Below are 22,399 nucleotides of genomic sequence, written 5' to 3'. Positions count from 1 at the left end.
CGTCAGGAGATAGTTCAGCGAGTAAGTGCAGAAAGAGGAGGACCTGAGCTGGGCTCCCCAGCAGCCATGGGAGAGTGAGGTGCAGTGGAGCATCTTCAGCACCAGCCAGCCATAGGGGTGTGGGTGAGGGGAGGGCGGGAGATGAACAGGCCCCTGGAGCTCATTAACCAGACAGCCTACCCAAACCAGTGAGTTCCAGCTTCAGTGAAGCTCTGTCTCCAAGGAACAAGATGGTGAGCAAGAGAAGATAGTAGATGTGACCTCTGGCCTCCACGTGCCCATGCATATGTATACACATACGCATGCACACGTGCACACACGCACCCACACGTGTGTGCACACACCCAAAGAACAGCAAAAGGAAGCCTGCAGCTGTGGAGTCCTACTGTTCTTGGGCAAGGTCAAAGACAGGGTTACCACCATTGTTCCATCGCCAGAACAGATACAGGGTCTCGCTATGTAACCCAGGTTGGCCTTCAACCCACAATCTCTCTGCCTTCCCTTTGCTTCTGGGGTCACAGGCAGGTGCCACACCAGCGACTTGCTACTTACTGTCTGTGTAAACTCTTTACCCAGAGTTAAGACTCTGGGTTAAAATGATTCTTGAGCCATATCCTAATTTGCTTGGCATAAACCCTGCTTTGTGTAGAGTTCTTAACAGACTTAGCTACCCAGACCCCGGTCGGCAGGATTGGTGCTGGAATATTAGAATGAACACCACTCCCTCCCCGTACTGTGGCCCTTCTCCACCTGGAGATAGGGCCATTTCTTACACCAAGAGACACAGACCAATTAATCACCAAGGAGCAGAAATATATGACCTCAGCCTTTGGGTGACTTGCTGCTGGGGCGATTAACTCACCTTATCACGGAGTGGGGCGCTGGGTTGTTTGTGTTTGGAATGGCTTGTGCTTCAAAGTGGACCCAAGCTATTTACACAGGCTTATTCTTCGCATGTCAACAACTGCCCTCCTTCGGAGACTCAGGGGGATTTTCTTTTCATGAGTCTCTGAATGTGATCCTAACAGTGAAATTCTGATTAAGTAAAAATATTCTGGAGATGAGGTTTTTCCAAATAGCCAAGGTAAATCGTTTGGGTTTAGCCCAACACAAAAATTGACTTAAGATGTTTTCTTAGGTTTTCTTGCTTTAGCAAGCAAGGACCAGAGCAAAGAGGCCAGTTTCAATATTTCTTTGCAAGGCCAAAGGAAGGGGCATTTATTTGGTAAGCTAGTCATTCATACAGGGTATACTTACTTCTTGTGTTATTGCTGCTGTGTGTTGGTCTGAGGCCTGGACACACCAGAGGGAAAAAGACGCTGAATGGAGACAAAACAAACCAAGAAACAGACGGTGCAGGCTACAGTAAACCCACTTGGCAAATCTGCAGTCCAAGGTAGGACCCTGGGTCCCTCCAACTTAGTTTCTGTCCAGGAATTGGAGCCCAGTATCGATGATACCAAGGGCATTTTAGGGTTATGAGGCTTGGAAACACCCCAAACATTAGACTTTCTGTATACAGCTGCTTTATACTGTGCCTGGGAAACACACTCTGATTCGCTGCAGCCAGTACAAAGGTCCTAGCGACCTGTCACTGTGAGAGCGGAGGCTGCTTCCACGCTGACGCCATCATGAGACAAGCCAGATTTCTGTAACTGGCATGTCCATTTTTTTTTTTCAAACAGGGTTTTTCTGTGTAGCCCTGGATGTCCTGGAACTCCCTCTGTAGACCAGGCTGGCCTCGAACTCACTGAGATCTGCCTGCCTCTGCCTCTGGAGTGCTGGGATTAAAGGCATGCGCCACCATACCCAGCTTAACATCTCCATCTTTTAGAAAGATATTTTTTAACTTTATGTGTATGAATATTTGCCCACATGTTTGGAAATGCATCTGGTGTTTACACCATCCAAAGAATCCAGAAGAGGGTGTCAGATCTCTGGGAACTGGAGTTACAGTTGGTTTCAGTTTCCCTGTGGGAGCCTGGAACCAACTCTCGGTCCTCTGGTACCAAGCACTGTTGACCACCTAGTTTTTCCTCCTGTCTTGATACTTACAAGTACACACCTGTCAGTTCGGTGGGACAAGAGGAGAGGCAGCTGTCCCTGACCCTCCTCCTCTCCAGCTTTTTTAAAGGCTATGGGTGACAGGTTCCCTTTCGCATTCTCCAGCTTTTGTATCAGTGTTGCTCTGATCTTCCTAACTAATTCACCCTCTTGAGATACTGCTTATGGATTTGTTACTTTGGTGGACATCATTTGCTTTTTGAAAGGACTCGGTCCTCTATATGGTCAGTGTGGGGACAATGTTCTACTAATCATTCTCGTGGGTTGGCTTCTAGACAAGTGAAGTTTTACTATGTTTGGCATCTTTAAGGAGTGGAACACACCACAGCCTGCTCACCCTGTGACTACCCACTAACAAGGTCCTTCACATCTGTAAACCATTGTCCAACATAAAGATTTCAAACTTTTGCATAATCTGTGTATGTTGGGTTTTAAAACATAATGTCACAATTGCTGGGTCCAGCCAAGAAGTTAAAAGCTTCCTTTGTTTTCAATTGCGTCTTCTCTCTAGATCCTTCCAAGAGGACACACGAGCTCCCCTGGGCCTTTGGGTTGCAGACATTGAAGTGGGAAGATATTTCTCTCACTACTTGGGGCTTGATCATAGCAGGGGGAAACAGTGTCTCAGTCCCTAGCTGAGAAACTATGTCTAAACGAAATTTGAAAGAGCAATTTGATGAAGACATTCCTTTGCTTGTGAGTTGATGTACCAATCTCTGGTGGGCACAGTGTGCCAGAATGAAAACATGATCCGGTAAGATGTTCAATCAACTGTGGAGAAAGGGTAAAGTGGATTAAAAAAACAGTATAATTTGAGTCAATTGATTCCAGCTTCTAATTTGTCACCACTGTTATCAGGCTTGTCACATGGAGCAAAGTAATCAAACAATTCATGCCTTCTCGTCCAAAAACACATTTTGTGTGTGTGTGTGTGTGTGTGGTATGTGTGTGTGACAGAGAGAGAGGAGAGACAGAGAGAGAGAGACAGAGAGACAGAAAGAGACCAGAGAGGAACAGAGATAGAGACACAGGGAGGACAGAGGAGAGGAGAGAGAGAGGAGAGAGGAGAGAGAGAGAGAGAGAGAGAGGGGAGGGGGAGGAGGAGGAGGGAGAGGAGAGAGAGAGAGAGAAGAGGAGAGAGAGAGAGAGGATGAGGGCAAGGCGGCACACCTGCGGGGCAGGAAGGCAGTCACTGTGGCCAGGAAAATAGAGGACACAGTGTAGTTCAGTGGTTAGAACTCAGTTCTGGTGTGTTCATCACCCAAGATCTTAGTCCTTTAGGTAAATATACCCACGTTAAGTATAGAAACAAGAATTCCATCGTTTTTATTAATTCCCACTCTATCGCTGTAGACTAACAGGTTCAGTCCCTAGGCCTCAGGACAACTGAACTTTACCCTGTATTTAGCAGGAGACTGGCGGGCTTGGAATTGTTCAGCTTGTGTTGAGGAGGTCGGTGACCCAGACTTGTCCTCTGCTCGGCTGTCTGTAGGCCACTGGGTCACTGTAAGACCGGCCAGTATTGCAGACTGGCAAGACCCTCGGCTACAGTTTCCCTTTGTTCAGCTAAACTCCTGGAGCTCAAAATAACCCACAGGAATTTGTAGAGCTTGTTCACTTTTCTCTGTGAATTGGTTTTGTATGTTCTCAGACCCTTTGGTAAATGCACTTTCACTATAGCCACAAGAGGGCACTGTTGCTTTATGTAATTCCTCTCTGCGGCTGCCGACGCCATCCTTGTGGTCTATTCCTGGGTTTGTTGGGATGCCGGTGTCTTTTCTCAGGTGACTAGTAGGTATGAGGAGAAGGAGGGTGTTTGTTTTGTTTTTGGAGACAGGATTTCTCTATGTAACAGAACTGGCTGTCCTGGAACTCACGCTTTAGACCAGGCTGGCCTCGAACTCAGTTCCCCAGGCTCTGTCTCCTGAGTGCTCAGAGTAAAGGTGTGAGGCACCAACGACCAGCTTAGGGGAATTTTTGTTTGTAATAAGGAATGCATAAAGAATTTAGGATATGAGAATTGTTGAATTTTATTACGCAGTTGATATGTGGAATTTTCAAAATAGACAAACTTGTCAAAATACGTTCAGATAAAATCCATTGAAGTTCTAACTAGAAAAGTACTGTCTGAAAAATCACAACACACCTTAGTGTTGCCTCAAATTTTTAACATCTTAGGTATCTCAGAAAAGATGCAGAATGAATCGGTGGAGCTTGGGGGAAGACTGGGCTGTCTCTCCTCTAGTGCAGTGAACCCCTGTCCCTCCCCGCCCCAACATTGCAGAAACACATTACTTGTAAAGAAAACTTCTCATACAGTTGTGAGGGTAGCACAGCTATCTTAAATACCTATTTTTGTAGAGCTAATTTTATATTGAAAATATTTTCTTATGATGCTCAGGGAAATGAATGTATGAATGCCTCTTTATGTTATCCATGTATGCACATACATACATACATATGTGAGCTCATATTCTCTTCTACGTTGCACTTTTCACCTGATGAGAGTGTAAGACAGTGATGAACAACTCTCCCTTTTCACATGATTCATGGTGACTTCAGCCTCCTGTCTGAGGTGCGCTGCACCATTGAGTAAAGTCTGTACTCACAGACGGCTATAAAATCACTTAATATTCATTCAGAGGTGCAAGGCCTTGGACCACAAAGGTCCCTTCTTCTGGTCCCTTCTTCATGCTGAGACCTGCCCAGAGACTTGGCATCCCGCCCGAGAAGCACAGCATCCAGGCCAAACAAAACCTTCATTTTTCACTGCCTGGAACAACGGTCGATTCTTGAATGCAATTACTTAGAACAAATTAGGAGTTTAGTCCGGGAGCCTTGGGGCACTGAAAAGATTATGGAAAACAGGAGGGGAAAAAATGGTTCAAGATTCCCCGAGGCTGTGTAAGGTCACACCCTACAGACGCCTGGTGCGATTCTGATAGGTACCAGGGAACTCTTATCACACATACCCCACAAGAGCTTCAGGGCAGGAAACAGGGGCGCCTGTACCCCATATTTGCTCTCTTTTTACCTAAGCTACATTCTTCTAAAGGCAGCTAGCTGCTTCATTTTTAAAGAATGTGTTTGAAAAATCATTTTCTTTGCACCAGCCTCTTTTTTTTAAAGGAACAGAGAAAAGAATAATTTTTCTGTCACTGGTTGGTTCCAGTACAAAACAGAAAGACAGCGCCAATGAAAGACAAAGGACTGGCAGACCTCGCGGGTTTGAGCTTGTATTGCAGATGCCGTTTTCCTTCCTGACAAGGAAGCCTGGAACCAATAATCAGAGTGAGGGGAGCACAGCTTAGGGACAGAATGAGTTTAGCATGCACAGGGTCCTGAGTCCAATCTCTGGCACCACAATAATAATGATGATGATGATGATGATGATATCCTTCCCCAGGGATAAGCGAGCACATTCGAGGCATGAAGGTGTCCCTTCAATATGATGTGAAGCTGTGGGAAGATGGGATTTCCAGAAGGATTCAAGTCACCCTTGTCTTTTACTTAGGAGGGTCACTTGGGAATATGTCAGAGCTGACAGAAACACCGTTCTCTGTAAACAACTTCTTCAATCTACATAAAAACAAGCACATAGCATGCTCACTGTTAGCAGGGTCCCATGGCTCATGTCTTACATATTCCTTTATTTATTTAGGCTTTTCTTTTCTTTCTTTTTTTTTTCTCCCGAGACAGGGTTTCTCTGTGTAGCCCTGACAGTTTTGGAACTTGCTCTGTAGACCAGGCTGGCCTCGAACTCACAGCGAATTGCCTGCCTCTGCCTTCTGGGATCAAAGGTGTGTGCCGCCATCATCGGACTGAATAGGCCCCAGTTTATTTAATCTGTAAGACAATCTCCTCCTCTTGTGCTTCAGCAGAGAAAACTGAACTACTATGAATGTACAGTCCTCGCCCCTCAACACTCACTCCACCAGTTAATGTGCGCACAGGAATCCAAGCTGTGTTCTCAAGTTTCTGTCCTCGACTGCCTAATGTCTAAACACTGGGACCGAAACGCCGATGTCATTATCTCTGTGTGGTGGACTACGGTTCTCTTTGTTCCTTTCTGTAGTGTCCACATTTTTATCATGCATTGCTTTTGTAATAGAGAAAATGGTTTAAAAAAAAAAAAGCTGCTTCAAAACCCTGCCCCTACAACCCATGCCAGTCTGTGCAGACCACTGTCTTCCAGGGCTTCGAGAAGAAATACTGTAACTAGACTAGATTCGAAATATACTAAGAGTCGATGGCTCAGATGCTCCCCGTCGCCCCCCTAGATGTCACTGGCGGTGGGATGAAGTGAGGAAGGCTGAAAGGATCGGAGCATCGCTGACCAATAACAACCCCCATAGAAGAGGCCAATAGGAACAAAGACAACACGTCCCGCGAAACTCTCCACTGGAAACCGTAAGACAAAAGGCAACCGTGCATGAGCAACTGGAAATCAAAATTTAAAAAAAAAAAAACACATCATAACTGATTTGATTCACAAAATATAAAGTAGCGTGTGCATTGTACTTTAAGAACAACTGGAATGCCAAAATATGACCGAACCCATTTCAACAGTCTCAACACTCTCTAGATTTAGCAACGTCCTTAATACAAATACTAAGTTCTTAAAGAGGACAAATGCGGATGAAAACACAAACGTAATAACTCGAACAAGACTGCCAACCGAGGCCCCTCGTTCTTCCCAGCAAGCCCTGTGATTACTGACCTACTGTGTTCTGAGGCCTACTGAGCGCTGACAGCGTTCCTTTCTTGTTAATTCTAGCTCAATTCTCCTTTCTCTTTTTGAAATAAGAGGACGGCTGACAGGTTCTATGGTCTCTCTCCCTAGCTTTGTCGGTAGGCGAAGTGTGGCTGCGGACTGAGCCCTTCTGGTCCTCTTTTGGTAATGAAGAACCAATCCCCGCATTGGCTAGTGGCTCTAGTTACCTTCTGGGCCGCCAGTAAGAAAGTACCACCTTGCACAAGTCACATTCCCTCTGCTAGCTGCCTTAACAGGTGAGGACAGTAGGCTGCAGAAGCTAAGTCTCGTCGACTCTCCTTCACTGAAGAACCATGCAGGTGATGTCAGCATCCCAGGTCCCACTTTAACCTCCCCCTTGCAAATTCCCTTTCCTTCCTTCCCTTCCACACTTGTGCAAACAGAACGTAGCATCCCTTGCTAGATGTGCACTTCCTAGCATGAATTTAACAGGATGGAAAGAAAGCACAGATTCTGGGTGTTTCTTACTTTTTGGTATTGCTGTTACCAAATACTTGAAAAGAAGCAGGGTAAGGGGGAGAAAAGGTTTATTTGGGCTTACAATTTTTTAAAAAAGAAAGCCCACGGTGGGGGAAGGAATACAGGAGTGTGAGGTGGCTGGTCACAATGCTTCTGCATCTCCAGCGAAGCAGGGAGAGATGAGTGTTTGTGGTCAGCTCACCCCCCCCCATTTATTCAGCCTGAAACACCCCATCTTACCTCGCTGTTTACTTTCAGGGTGGGTATTCCTCAATTGAAACTCTCTGAAAATACCCTCAGAGACGTGTCCTGAGGTGTGTCTCCTAGGTGATTCTAAATCCTGTCACACTGACAGAGAAGACTGGCAATCACACCTTGGGTGGGCATTTGGCCCTCTGCCATGTTGACTCTACTGGGCAAGGTTCTCAAAAGCCCCAGAAGGGAATTCCACAGGAAGAAGGGTTGTGCTGTTGTCCTCTCGCACAGGCAAGGAAGTGAGTCTAAGAATAAAGAGGGCCCTTCTGGAATCCCAGCAGGGGACTTGTCTGAATTTGGGTAAGGCTCAGGGAACCTGCAAGAGGCAGGGTGGCAGCTGCTTGGCCCAGTTTAGTCTAATCCCCTGAGCTGTCCAGTCCCTGGTACCATGATTGTACGGTGTTAATTAAATCATTCTCATTAATTCAGCCCGAGTGTAAATTAGGAATGAATGAAGACAGATTAGGCTTGAAGGCAGCTAATACATTTAACCCTTGCTGCTGATTTTGCAGCCCTAACAAAATAAGGTTGTTAAGGAAGATAACAAGGCCAAAAGCCTTGGGCACAGCTTCCTAACAGCATAAAAAAAGCAAAACAAAAACCGGGAGGCCTTGGTTTAGTGTTCCAAGGCCAGGCAAAGACATTTTCCCAGGGGCCTGCAGGACCAGCCCGATGTCCTGAACCAAGCACTGGCTGTTGCACAAAGCAGCCTGGCAGCATTTCCTGAGGTGTGGCATCTCAGCTATCGGCTGGGTCTGTGGTGGTTTAGAGCAGTCCCAATCCTGAGGAGAGTTTTCTTCCGGTCCTGTAGAGGACTCACCTTTGTTTCCTGTGAGCAGAATGATAAGAATGACTTTTCCCATTGGCCGAGAGATGCCATAAAAATAACATAGTTTGAGTTTCTATGATCATAAATCCACTAACTTGCAAATCACCCGCAGCCTTGAGAAAGGCATTAGAAGCTGCCCAGCAGCCTGAAGAATTTTCCACACACTAGCTCAAGCAGACCGTTGTTAGTCTGTGGGTCCAGCTTCTGTGGGTCCTGTTTCTTTCAGCGGTTTCCAGTTTGGATAACCTTCCTATACAAATTCCGTCACCCCAGGTTGCTTATCTTTCAGTAGCAGATGAAGGGAATGTATATAGTCAGTTCAGGATTTTCCAGGCTGCGATTTTGTTTTCTTGATTTGAAACACTGGAAGAGGCAACATTAGGCAGAAAAGATACACCAATGAATAGCAGCGGGACTAACTCGTTCAGCCCTGCCTCTCTACAAAGAGAAGGGATCCCTACTGTTTCCTTGGTTGTGGACACTTGCAGCTTCCAGGTAGTAGATGCAATAGAAATGATTACCTGTCCTTTGCCAGGTGACTTCTCCTGTCAAGGTCTCCAGCCAACCAGCTGAGGTATGTGCACATACTACTAAGGAGCAACTTCTAGGTGGCTCTGGGAGAAAGCTGGTCATATTTTGTCAAAAGAGAAAACGTGTTAACGTCTTAATAGACCATTGCCTCACTAGAGACATTAACTGTTGGTCCCCTAAACCAACAGATTTGTGTTTGACTCAAACCCAGATAGATGAAAACAGGAAGAAAGGGGCCAGGAGTTGGCTCTGGTGCCTCTCAAATCGGGCCACACGATACAGAAACGTGTTTCTAAAGACCTGCAACAGCGACCCGCTTCCACCTCCCTCTTTCAGGGCCTCTCTCTGCTGTATGCGGTGTCTCGATTTGCTGGGCGCTGTTTTTATTCTTCTCTCCTTGGGCACTAAGTTCTGCTGGCCTGTTTGGCTTGCTGCTGCCCTCAGGCCTCTGCACCTGCTTCTTACCTCGTATCCCTCGAGCTTTTCTGACTTTGTAAAGCAAAATGGAGCCAAGACTCTGTATCAAAAAATAAAATAAGAAACAGATTTGAACAGGCTGTAGTGAGGCTGGCGTGTTAATGCTAAGAAAGGACTTAAGAGGGCACTGTCTTTCTTTGCGATGAGCAAAATTTATCAGCCAGAAGTGGAGCTGGGATAAAAAACCGACCGTACTGGTTTTAGCAGTCTGTGGTCTCAGGAAGCGCCATGTGGAGCCTCCTTAGCCGATTTAAACCATTGTTACGCCTGGTGTTTTAAGGAAGAACGCGCGGGGTGGGGGTGGGGTGGGGAGGGGAGTATTAAAGTCGATCTCCGGTCTGGGCCACTATTGAGGGGGTGCAGATCTCCAGCCAGGCAATTCACATCTCCTAAGACCTCTTTTCCCTCACCTGTATAATAAAGGTTTGGACGAATAATCTATACTGCTGGTCCCTAGACTCTATATTAAATACTGAATAAAAGCCAACGCAAAGTGGCGTTTTAGCTCCCATCCAAAATACAAATCCTTGGCACAAAAGCCAAGAGGGTCAGAAACAGTGGTCGCCACGTGAATTTCTTCTTTTTGGATAGCTTTCCTTTCTTTGCCATGCTCTCGAGGCTGTGTGTGTGTGTGTGTGTGTGTTGGGGTTATTTCTTGACTCAACTCCAAACACCACCAATCTACAAAAAACAGGAAAAGCTAAGTCTCGAAGGTGACTTCTCCCCAAAGGAAGGCGGCGGCGTGGCTGCTTCTTTGAATCTAGCGGCCCCGGCGATTGGTTGCGAAACACGTGGGCCCGCAGCATCGAGCAGGGGTTGCAGCAGCTCCAGCACCGCGTGGGGCAGAGTCCAGCCGCGCGTCCCTCACCAGCTTGGGGTGGGGAGGTACGACACCCGGCAAGTGCCTGGAGCTGTCTGGCCCCCTGCCAGCAAGTAACCCCACGTCCCACTTGCGCAACCTGCAGTGTCCCCAGGGTCCAGACTTGGGCTTCTACCCTTGGCCCCGTGGGTAGTAGGTTCTGCCTGCCGCTGGGATGTCCAGCCCAGTGAGTGGCTATATGCGCCGGTGCTGCGGAACCCCAGCTTGGCCCTGGGCCACTAAACTGAGCATCCCATGAACCCCGGCACCACTGAACCCACAGTCCAGGGTTGCTTTCCCCTGCGGGGGCGCTCCCTAAATCCCGAGCTAGCTTTGAATTAGGTTGACCCAAAGAGGCAAAAAAAAAAAAAAAACCATCGGAGCCCCTCAAACTTATTTTCTTCGCAGTCCCCGGGGGCTGCAGCTGCCCGGAGCCGAGCCAAGGCGTCCGCTTTGTCTCCGAGCACTCCCCGCCCCCTCCTCCCGCTTCCTCTCCGGTTAACTCCCCCTACAGCTCTTTGCCCAGCACGACCCGCTCCCGCAGGCTCGGTGGACGCGCTTCCTCCCTCCTCCCCCTGACAAATCTCTTTGCATACGCGCCCCCTCCCGGGCGGGTGCGCAATTTATAGTCCGGTGCGCGGTGGCCCGGCGCAGTCGGCTCCCGCAGCCTCCACACTAGCTGCACGACGGAGGCGCTGCAGAGACCCAGAGCAGACGCCAGGCGGCCGTCCGCACTCACGCCGCAGCTTCGTTCCCTCCCTCCCCCAGCGCTCAGCCCGCCTTACACCGCCGCGCGGCCGCCGCAAGGCTCACTCTCCCCTGGCTAGGCGAGCGCCGGCAGACGCTTGGCCCGGCCGGGGCGCCAGGTCCGCAGCTGCAGATCCGGAGGCCGAGGCGAACTGCCTACCAGAGCCAACCCCGGAGCCACTACCCCCGGCGCTATCGCCTCTCCTCCCTGCACTCCTTTCTCCCTGGTGATCGCCACCTTTTCCTGGGACCGAGACGCCCTCCGTTGGCTCCCTGCGGGTGACCGAGGCAAGATCCACAGCCGGTTGTGTGCGGAGGCCAGTCGCCTACAGCTGTAAGTTTCCCCTCCAGCCCCAGACCTGTTGCGGGCGCCCGGATTTCAGGGGCGGGCCGGCCGCGGGGTGTGCTTGCGAACAACGAGCCGGCGCCGGCCACCCTGCCTGCGACTTAAGCCCAGGAACTGCTCTTGGGGCAGAACTGTCGCCAGAGCAGAATCGCGCTGGGGGAGCGACGTGCCTCCCCTCCGCGGTGTAACGCCCGGGCAAGTCTCAGGGGCTGCGAGGAGCCAAGTTGGGGATAATATGCCGGCTCCCTGCAGCCTCCAGACAGCCCAGCGCGTGAGATCGGTTCCCTGTGGTGCACTGTGGTCGGCTCCGGGGACGGTGTGGCCCACGTGCAGACCTCCTCATGAGGGCATTTGGTTGCAGCCAAATGAATGAAAACTGGTTCCTGAAAAACTAGTTTCTTCTCTTGCAAGCTTTTGCCTTTTAGAATGACATTATTAATTTCAAAGGCTAGGAATTGGTGGGCGGGGTGGAGATGAAACGGTGAACTTGGACGTGTAATTTGGTGTCGCCCTCAGTGACTTGTCCAGCGTGTTAAAAAGCGTTGCAAATGTTGTAGGGGGCTATGTGGCGAAGGGCTATTTTTGTAAATGTCTTTATAGTGTCGTTCCATTGTTGTCAATAATATGAGTCCTTGAGAACATCTGCCTGGGTACTTTTCTCGTGGGATTGAGATCAGGCTTAAAGCTCGGAGAGAGACGGAGGTGCTCAAAGTGTTGGAGGCAGACAGCCAGCCTGCGTGGAAGCCGCAGTAAGTGAACCGAAGTTACTGAACTAGGAGCCCTTTTGATGTTCACAGTAATAGCAGTCTTTCTCTGCTTTCTTTGTAGACGCGAGTTAAGTATATGTGTGCATTTTCTTAGCCATTTCCTTAGCGTGCAAGTTTATGTCTCTGGGGGCTTAAAAATGTTGGGAAGAATGAATGATTAATTTTATGTTGAAGGTGTGTTTAGTAACTGTATAAATGACTTCTGTGGATATTTTGCTGTTCGCATAATTCTGAACCAGAAAGCAAGTTCCTTCCCTTACGCCTTCAAGACCACCTTTTGTTTTAATCATATATGGTTACAAGATGTGAGATTGTGACAGTGCTTTCCAGTGGGCTGGGATCCAAGATGACAGGGTGCACAATTCCTCCTTGCTTTCTGGGGAGACCTTGAAAATACAGCAGGTAAACACGGGATGCAGCGTCTTGCAGAGTCTTACGCATCTTGTATCCTCAGGTCTCCTGGACAAACTGTTTTCTTAAGTATATACCTGGTTGTGGATGTTGTTTTATGCCACCCTGAATCTCCTGTTAATGGACATGTGCTGTGGCCCAGTGGGATTCCAGCCCAGCCGGCATGCACTTAGTTGCTTATATTCCTTTCTTGGCTCTTAGCCAGAGAGGAGGCGGCTTCCTGAGACTAGGCAATCTTTTAGAGGTTTGGGCTTAAAATCTTCCTTAAAATAACTCAAGCCAGAACGCTTTCATTTAAATAGCATCCACAGTGGTAAAGCATGCGGGTTTCAAGTGCGTGGATTCTTAGAGGAGGACCCTCCGTTGGCCATTCTTGAGAACTTTTTACAGTGACTCAAGATGGACAGGAAGATAGAGCCTTAGCTTGAGGTGGGGGGCAATTAGTCTTTCTTTACCACCTTCCCATCCACTGGAAATTTCTGGGTGCTTTGCCTAAACTTTGTAACACTGGAGCTTTGTAACTCTGAAGCTAAGTTGGTTCTTTTTGGCTTTGTTTACCCATCCTGAGAAGTAACATTCCCCAACCAGAGGAAAACAAGTTACATCACCTAAAGATATGGGCCCCAAGGGTCAAAGGCATGTCAGACACCTACCTTTGTTATTTTTCTGTGCCAGCTTTCCCAGCTGGTGGGGGAAATTGCAGTTCTAGCTTGTGAATCTGGCAAGTCATTTACATTTATTAATAATTCCCGGAGTATAAATTAAAAAAAAAATAAATATCTGGATGACCAGAGGGAAAACAATCTGTTTCAGCTGTGCTGTTAAATTCTGGCTGTTTGCAACAGAAAAGATACTGTAGTCAACTGCATATACCATCCCCTCCTGACATAAACAACCTCCCCTGGAATCCCCAGGGGGCAGGTCCTTAAGGCTTTATACTCTCTTTAAAGCAGTAGAGTGGTACTGTCAAAAGCAGATGGATGTGGACATTTTCTAAATTATTGCTATCTAGTTTTCTTTATCTAAAAAGATAGCATTCGATTCCACTGATGCTAATTTTGATACTTAGTAAAGCGCTGTGGTTGGCCTTACATGAACAATGGTTAAAATAACACGCATAAGCGCATGAATGTCACACACACAGTCCACCCCTGTGTGCTTTTGAATTTACATAAAGCGTTGTTTGCAGTTTGAGTTCCCAGTATGCAGGTGCAGCATTTGCAGGTACCTAACTGCCCTGGTGATGGAGTGTTTAGTCAAAGGGGGTGGATGCATCCTTTGTTCTTGTGAGGGCTTTCGGCTTTCCAAGGATTGGTATAGAGCAGGAAGAACAGAAAAACAGCATGAGCTGCCTACTCAGAATATTCTTCCTTTTATGTGCCAAAGTGTCATTCTGGAATCTGTCCAGGTTCAGAAAGATGGGTGGTAATTGTGGCCAGAATCTCTCCTGTGCTTTCACTGAGGTCTGCTGATCAATGTATGGAAATATTTACATTCTGGTGCATTTAGAGCTGTCTAGTTAGCTGTCTATTTAACCTTTGCATAAAGGTCTGACCACTTCAAGAGTTGGATATATATATGAGTTTTATATATATATATATGAGTTTAGATCTTACCAAAGGAATTCTTAATAGAATTTCTAATTAGTAAGTGTTTGTTTTACACATGGCTTTATGCTGCATAGGGCATTAAAGCCGGTGCCCTCCTGACGTTCTTGGCATTATGAGAGCGGGAAGCTTGGCATTTTAAGTGGCCTGTAGTGAATCAGCTGGCCTGGCGCTGGGAACCAAGAGAATGAGACGGGCTTCCCTCGGCTTCTTCTGACTTCCATTCTGGCAGTCAGGTTTTCCAAGATAAACCTGCTTTTAAGCCATGCCCCCTACCTCACCAACAACCGTGTATGGTTCAAAGGGCTCAACAGGACCACAAGGAATGGTTTTTCTCCCAGGCAGTTCTCTTGGGCTTTGTTCTAGAGTGGTCATCCCCCTCCTCGGAGCAGTAGGTAGCAAGACTAACAATGCTCTTGTTTTCTTTGTCTAAGTGATTGTTGCTTTTGTGCTACTGCTGGGAACCTCAAGAGCTTCCCGTTCCATGGTTTTGTTTTGTTTTCTTTCAGGAGTTGAAGCAAAATGTCAGTCAGCGTGCATGAGAACCGCAAGTCCAGGGCCAGCAGCGGCTCCATCAATATCTACCTGTTTCATAAGTCTTCCTATGCAGACAGTGTCCTCACTCACTTGAACCTTCTGCGACAGCAGCGCCTCTTCACAGACGTCCTTCTCCATGCGGGGAACAGGACCTTCCCCTGCCACCGGGCAGTGCTGGCTGCGTGCAGCCGCTACTTTGAAGCCATGTTCAGTGGTGGCCTGAAAGAGAGCCAGGACAGCGAAGTCAACTTCGACAATTCCATCCACCCAGAAGTCTTAGAGCTGCTTCTTGACTATGCCTACTCCTCCCGGGTCATCATCAATGAAGAAAATGCCGAGTCGCTTCTGGAAGCCGGTGACATGCTGGAGTTCCAGGACATCCGAGATGCATGTGCAGAATTTTTGGAAAAGAACCTGCATCCCACCAACTGCCTGGGTATGCTGCTGCTGTCCGACGCCCACCAGTGCACCAAGCTGTATGAACTCTCCTGGAGGATGTGTCTCAGCAATTTCCAGACCATCCGGAAGAACGAAGATTTCCTCCAGCTGCCTCAGGACATGGTTGTGCAGCTCCTGTCCAGTGAAGAGCTGGAGACGGAGGACGAGAGGCTTGTGTATGAGTCCGCCATGAACTGGATTAGCTACGACCTGAAGAAGCGCTACTGCTACCTCCCTGAACTGTTGCAGACCGTGAGGCTGGCCCTCCTTCCTGCCATCTATCTCATGGAGAACGTGGCCATGGAGGAACTCATCACCAAGCAGAGGAAGAGTAAGGAGATTGTGGAAGAGGCCATCCGGTGCAAACTGAAAATCTTGCAGAACGATGGCGTGGTGACCAGCCTCTGCGCCCGCCCTCGGAAAACCGGCCACGCCCTCTTCCTCCTAGGAGGACAGACTTTCATGTGTGACAAACTGTACTTGGTAGACCAGAAGGCTAAAGAAATCATTCCCAAGGCCGACATCCCCAGCCCGAGGAAAGAGTTCAGTGCGTGCGCAATTGGCTGCAAAGTGTACATTACCGGGGGACGGGGATCCGAAAATGGAGTCTCAAAAGATGTCTGGGTTTACGATACCCTGCACGAGGAATGGTCCAAGGCTGCCCCCATGCTGGTGGCCAGGTTCGGTCATGGGTCTGCTGAACTGAAGCACTGCCTGTATGTGGTCGGTGGGCACACGGCTGCCACTGGCTGCCTCCCAGCCTCCCCCTCAGTCTCTCTAAAGCAAGTAGAACATTACGACCCCACCACCAACAAATGGACCATGGTTGCCCCCCTCCGAGAAGGCGTCAGCAATGCTGCTGTAGTGAGCGCCAAACTCAAGCTGTTTGCTTTCGGAGGTACCAGCGTAAGTCATGACAAGCTTCCCAAAGTTCAGTGTTACGATCAGTGTGAGAACAGGTGGACGGTACCGGCCACCTGTCCCCAGCCCTGGCGTTACACAGCGGCAGCTGTGCTGGGGAACCAGATCTTTATTATGGGCGGCGATACAGAGTTCTCTGCCTGCTCTGCTTACAAATTCAATAGTGAGACTTACCAGTGGACCAAGGTGGGCGATGTGACAGCCAAGCGCATGAGCTGCCACGCCGTGGCCTCCGGGAACAAGCTTTATGTGGTGGGAGGCTACTTCGGCATCCAGCGCTGTAAGACTTTGGACTGTTACGATCCGACTTTAGATGTGTGGAACAGCATAACCACTGTCCCGTACTCCCTGATCCCCACCGCGTTCGTCAGCACCTGGAAACATCTGCCTTCTTAACGCAGAGCGTCCTAGAGGAAGCACGCATGAGGTAAGAAAGCAGCAGCGCAGCTGGAGACGGAAGCAGGCGTTTCAGCAGGGTAGCCTGAATTCAGAGCATGGGAAATGAGAGGTGCTGCTGTTTTCCTATGCTAAGTGGCATAGGAACTAAATGCAAAAGGTTTTGCGTTCCTACAGTAATATCTGCCCATGTTGGCCATCACTGCGACTCCCTGTCGACAGAAACCAGCGGCTCTTAGCCATCACCGAGCCTCAGAATCTCCCAAAGAGATTTTCAGAAGCTACCCATTCTAGAGACATTGTTTGGTTTGGTCCATGTGGAATCCAAGCCTCGGTGCTTTAAATGATTTACTTATTTTTATTTTAAATGTGTTAGTGTTTTGCCTGCCTGCATGTCTGTGTGAGGGTGTCCCCTGGAACTGGAACTACAGACAGTTGTGAGCTGTCGTGTGAGTGCTGGGAATCGAACCCAGGTCGTCTGGAAGAGCAACCAGTGCCCTTAATGGCTGATCCCATCTCTCCAGCACCACATCATTACTTTAAAGTTTTCTCAGTAGAATCTGGCCAGGTTGGGAATCCCAGACGTCCATTACTAATTCCAGTTAGTGGCTGTGAAATAACGCATTGTGTTCCTAGAACAGGACGCTGTGCTTCACTCGGGCATCCTTTTGATGCTCAGAACAACCCCTGGATGCTATTACTAACCTCCCTAGGCAGGTGAACAAACCTGATGCCTATGGAATCTTAACTAATAAACTGCCCAATGTCATAGACCTCAGCAGGTAGTCAGGCTAGTCAAGAAATCCCCTGGGGTAGTCTGACTCCAGAGAACAAACCTTTGAGTATATATACAGTCAAGATGCTATGATCAACTTGAACTTCATCTTGGTATCATCCCCGAGATACTGGGTTGCTGTTCTAGTTTCATTGCTTCAGACCTTTCTGTACTTAATAGAATTTAAAAAATATTGCTTCAAGTGTTTCCTATTTTATCAACTCCAAAATTGTGTATTCACTTATTTAAAATGCCCCCTCCCCAACACACCTATCTCTCAAGAGCACTCTTAACTTTGGAGGACTGTCTATGTTGTTTTCACGGAAGGTGGAGTTTTCTGTAGATAGTCAGCTCCCTAAGCTTCCCCACCTGCATCCTCTCAGAGTCATTCATTCCACCTGACCCTATTGCGGGGACCAACAAAAGTCGCAGCCTTTGACATATATGTGAGCGTGCAGTGGTTGTCTTGTGTACATAGAGCCTGTTTGTTACACTCGGCTCCAATAATGAGTCAGCCTACACGGTTCGGTTTCACTGTGGCTGCTTGGTTCCTGTGAGGCATCCTCAGGACCAACCCAGGAACTGCCTCAGCTTGTGTGTGTGTGTCTTAGTTGGTTCTATTGCTGTTAGAAACACCATGACCAAAAGCAAAGTGGGGAGGAGCGAGAGGGCTTGTTTCATCTTTACATATTATCCGGTCACAGCCCATCACCGAAGGAAGTCAAGGCTAGAACGCAAGGCAGTAAACCCAAAGGCAGGGCTTGAAGCAGAGGCCATGGAGGAGTTTTTACTGGCTTGCTCCCTTAGCTTGCTTAGCCTGCTTTCATATCCAGGACCACCTAAGAGGTAGTACCACCTTCAGAGACTTCGTTCATTAATCCAGAAGCTATCCAAAGGCATGCCTGTGGGTGGCATTAATTGATGTCCCGCCTCTCAAATGACTTTAGATTTTGTCAAGTTGACAAAAATAACAACAACAACAACAAAAACGAACCAAACCGAAACTGGCTTAACAGAGGGCACTAGGGACTTGTCACTTTGTTTGGGTGATTCCTGGGCTCACTACTAAATGTAAGGGTAGAAAATAATGCCACCGTGGAGGAACCGCGTACAAAGTCATTACCAGAGAACTTTTGGCTCTGTTTTTCTTGGGGTGGCACACACCTTTAAAGGGGCTTTTGAAGGGAAAAGCGGGAACCTCAGAGTGGTTGTAAGATCAGCGGAGGGGGCTTCGTCTTATTTGCCTTCCTTTCCCCACCTTTCGGTTTTCGGGACAGGGTATATAGCCCCTGGCTGTCCTGGAACTCGCTCTGTAGACCAGGCTGGCCTCAAACTCAGAGATCCGCCTGCCTCTGCCTCTGGAGTGCTGGGATTGAAGGCCACCAGGGCCTGGCTTCTTTCCCCACCTCTAATAGCTCACTGATAAGCACTGACAGCGGTCTCTTTCACATCTTATCATGCTTTCAACCTTTGGCTGTCTCCTCCAGCCCGTCCCAGCCAGCAAGGCCGTGTTCCCTGGGCCTGAGATTCCTGCAGAGGAGCAGAAACCTCCTGTGAGGAGCCATCTATACCCACAGCAGCCCACACCAAACTGGTTTTTGCAGCCTTGCTGGCATCTCCGTAATCCAGAATAAACAAACGTTCTGCAAGTGGTTATTTCGTTTGCGATACGGTTGTATGACTCAACCCTTAGGCAGGTCTGAAGAACCTCCTAGGCAAAAAGCGCTAATTAACAGACTCAAAATTAAGAGTTAGTCCAGAACTGACGGTATGTGCAGTAGACCTGGAAAAATTGCCAGGGATGGTGGCAGTATGTGAGAAATGGCCGCTGGGAAAACGGGAAGCCAGGCATTGCAGGCAAGACAAGCAGAGGAGGCACAGTGTCCCTACGTTAGATCCGTCTGGCCTTATGCCTACTTTTTTTGTTAAATGAGTGATTTTAACCACAGTGTCGAGAAAACACCGTAATTCAGAAAGATGGGTGTTGAAAACAGCCTGGTCTAGCCCCAACACCAGCCAATATTACAGACTTTTCCTCTAGTAAGACCTTGCTCTGATCTGGCTGGAGTTCAGGCGGTATGTCCTGGGGACATTCCGTTCCTTTGATTATCAGCTGTTTGTCATTTCTGTTCAGTTCGGGTTCCCTTTTCCAGCCCAGAGTGAATGCGTTAAAGTATTTGAACTAATCGCTTGCTTCCGGTCCCCGGGAAACAGAGCGAACAGAGTGCTCTCTGTGTTACACGTGAAACAGCAGCCTCCACCCTTGGTACCCTGGGCAGGAGAGCCAAGCACATAAAACCTGAACTTGACAGACAGCTCACTGCTCTTAAAGGGTGACATGAACCCCCGATCAAAGCTGTGCTTTCAGTTTCCAATGGAGAGAATAATGGCTTAAATTTCTGAAGTTTACTGTACACAAGATGGAGTTACACACACACACGTGGGTGGGATGAGAGTCAGACCCGCTCCTGTGGGTGTCCGCACAGGCCTCCAGCCTGAGTCCTCTGATTTCCAAAGCTGGTGCGAGATGAATCCATCCAGTGTTAGGAGAAACCTTCCAATCAGAAAACCTATCCACCAAGGAGATTTTAACTGTCCCCCCTGCTGCCCAGACAAAAAAAAATTATTTTCTTGTAATTTTTGCCGTGTCTTACGGTCCCTGCCTGACAGGATGTGGAATTCCATTTGCTTTGCGAATTTGCCCCCTCTTAATTTCTCTGCAAGTATGTCTTGATGTTGCATATTACAAGTACATTCTTTTGGCCTAATGTGGACATACAGGTTGCAGGGAGGCGGGGCTCAGGGATGACACCGAGGACTAAGGAATGTCTTGAAGGCTTGAATCACTGTTAGACCACAGCCAAAAGAAACAACTAGGAGCTGACTCACATTTCTGAAGACACACAAGCCAAAGAGAAGAATTTGCCATTAATAAGTGGTCTTGCCAAAACTCACTTTGTCCGTGCTTGTAGCTGGAGCCCCCATGAGTGGTGGGGATGCATTTTTAACTGGCTGCCTTCGAGCTCTGCAAAGTCTAATAACTTGGATTTTTTATGATCAGTGGGCTTAGGGGCTCATCTTCCTCCATCCATGGCCCAGAGACTGTATCACAGTAGGCTCCCTTTCCAGACGGTCATGTGTAGGCTTGACTTTGAACATACTCACGTTTAAGAAAGACACCATTGTTTTTTAATGCTTTTTTAATTATTAATTTATTTTTAGTCTTATGTACATTGGTGTTTTGCCTGCATGTGCCTGCGAGTGAGGGTGTCAGACCCCCTAGAACTGGAGCTGCCATGTGGGTGCTGGGAATTAAACCCAGGTCCTCTGGAAGACCAATCAGTTTTCCGGCCATCTCTCCAGCCTTTGACACCATTGTTTTGTGGGCTGTCCATCGTCATGGTTACCAACCTGCCAAGCATGCACGTTTTCTATTGGACTTGTAATTCCCACCTTCAGGCATGCTATTGCTCAGCTTAGCCCTGAGTCTGAATTGTGTGCTAATGAGCAAATGTCTTAAACCATGACGTATCACAAATCGTTCATACCTTTGTGTTTTGTTTTTTTTCTTTTCCTCCTGTTGTAGCTCACTCTGGACGCATGGTGAGACGATACGGAGGTTTCTGCTTTGGAGAAGCCCAAGTTTTAATGAAGAGAAAGAAAAACAGGAGAAGTTGCTACGAGACTCCTCGAATATCATCGGCTGCACCTTGTGAACGCTCTTTTAAGTGGACATGAAGGAAGGGGTGGGGGAGGGGGGTGGGTTTTTTTTTTTCAATGCAAGTAGCACATGGTTTAAATATGAATGACAGAGCTTGTGATCTAGTCCTTGTCTGGTAATTGTGGATTAATGTCAGCGTTAATCAGCCCCTCAAAGGGAGAGAAAAGCTGGGCTTTTCCCTTGCTGTAGCTCATTCAGCGTTTGATTTCCATGGCTCCACCATTTATGTGCAAGATTTGAAATGGTTGTCAGCTTCCTCTGAGGACCGGGCTTGAAGCCTCCATGCCAGCTGCTGCTGGAGACGCAAAGCCAAGCATAGGTCAGGAGGGAAGCCGGCCTGGCTGACTGAAGAATGGGAACCCCAGGACTTTCCACTCATCTCAAAAGGGGTTACCGTCCCCCCAGGAACGCCTCTGAACAATGGGGACATTGTTGGTAGCCGTTTGGTAGATGCTCTTCGCTATTTATAGGTGACTTTAACCCTTCTCTTGGCTGTTAAGAAATGTGTTCTAGATTTAGCTATTTATTGTTTGTGGCCTGCATGCTGGAACAGAGCTTCCGTTGTCTTCACGTGGATGGGCGTGTGTGGATGGTCGTATGTTTTGCACATTTTGTGGTTGTTGATGTGCTTTGCTGCACAAAAAGAAAAAAGAAAAAAAAACTTTGGGGCTATAATTTGGAGGATAAGTAGAGGGTGGGTGGGGGAGGGGTGCATTTTTGAAATGTCGGGACAGAGACAGATTCAGAGATGGAAACTCAAATTACATCCCAGAGACAGAGAAACCACAAAGTCACCGTAACTAGACCACCCTTTACTGAGGTTTCACGGTGGCACTGATGGCAGGTCTCACAAGAGCAGAATATTGGTCTGTCCTCCTTCCTCCTGTCTGATTTACCCAACTTTGGTCTTGGCTGCTGACACTTGGAAAGGACCAAATTACTTTATAGTATTCCCCCCATTTGTGTGCTACCCTGAAACCCTGGGGATAGTCTGCAGACCAGTTCTGTATATAGGGCACAGGTGAAGACATTGCCCAAAGTTTGTTTATTTATTTATCTATTTATTTACTCTAGGTGAATAACAACACCAATGGGGGACAAACTAAAATGTATCTGATATAAAAAACTCACTGACCACGTTGCTTCGCCTATGTCCAGTTTGATACAATGTACACTTTGGTGTTCATCCTTGGATACTTAGGTACATAGAAGTGACATTTGGTCACACAGTACCAAGGAGTGTAAAGGGTGGCCTGTGGAGAGGTCTTCCGCTTGCTTCTGTTGGGATCGCTTGTGAATACATTCTGTGCTCCTCCGAATGCTTGTTTACTAAATGTGCAGTGGTAGGTATTAGTGCTAGACTGCCCTGGGCCCTTCTCCAGGTGTCTGGGGAAGAGCAGAACTTGCAACTAACTCTGCCTGTTTTGATCCCTATTCCTCACAGTGCTGTATTTAAAAAAATAGGATTTAAGACAGATAACCGCC

The 22,399-nt window shown here is 48.0% G+C and overlaps 1 protein-coding gene across 2 annotated transcripts; it reads left to right on the top strand.

Moving 5' to 3' along the window:
• The first annotated feature begins 10,916 nt into the window (after positions 1–10,916).
• On the top strand, positions 10,917–20,928 carry Enc1 (ectodermal-neural cortex 1). Of its 2 annotated transcripts, XM_038324388.1 has the most exons (4): positions 10,917–11,329; positions 11,942–12,090; positions 14,636–16,449; positions 20,780–20,928. In XM_038324388.1, the coding sequence occupies exon 3, from the start codon at positions 14,649–14,651 to the stop codon at positions 16,416–16,418; it is 1,770 nt and encodes a 589-aa protein (XP_038180316.1). In that variant the 5' UTR covers positions 10,917–11,329; positions 11,942–12,090; positions 14,636–14,648; the 3' UTR covers positions 16,419–16,449; positions 20,780–20,928. The 2 variants fall into 2 exon arrangements, with proteins under 2 accessions (XP_038180316.1, XP_038180315.1); XM_038324387.1 differs by lacking the exon at positions 11,942–12,090.
• The last annotated feature ends 1,471 nt before the right edge of the window (positions 20,929–22,399 follow it).

Source organism: Arvicola amphibius, chromosome 3 (genome assembly GCF_903992535.2).
Source record: "Arvicola amphibius chromosome 3, mArvAmp1.2, whole genome shotgun sequence".
Taxonomy (NCBI): domain Eukaryota; kingdom Metazoa; phylum Chordata; class Mammalia; order Rodentia; family Cricetidae; genus Arvicola; species Arvicola amphibius.
Note: the sequence above shows the minus strand (reverse complement) of the source record. Positions and strands in the feature narration are given on the sequence as shown.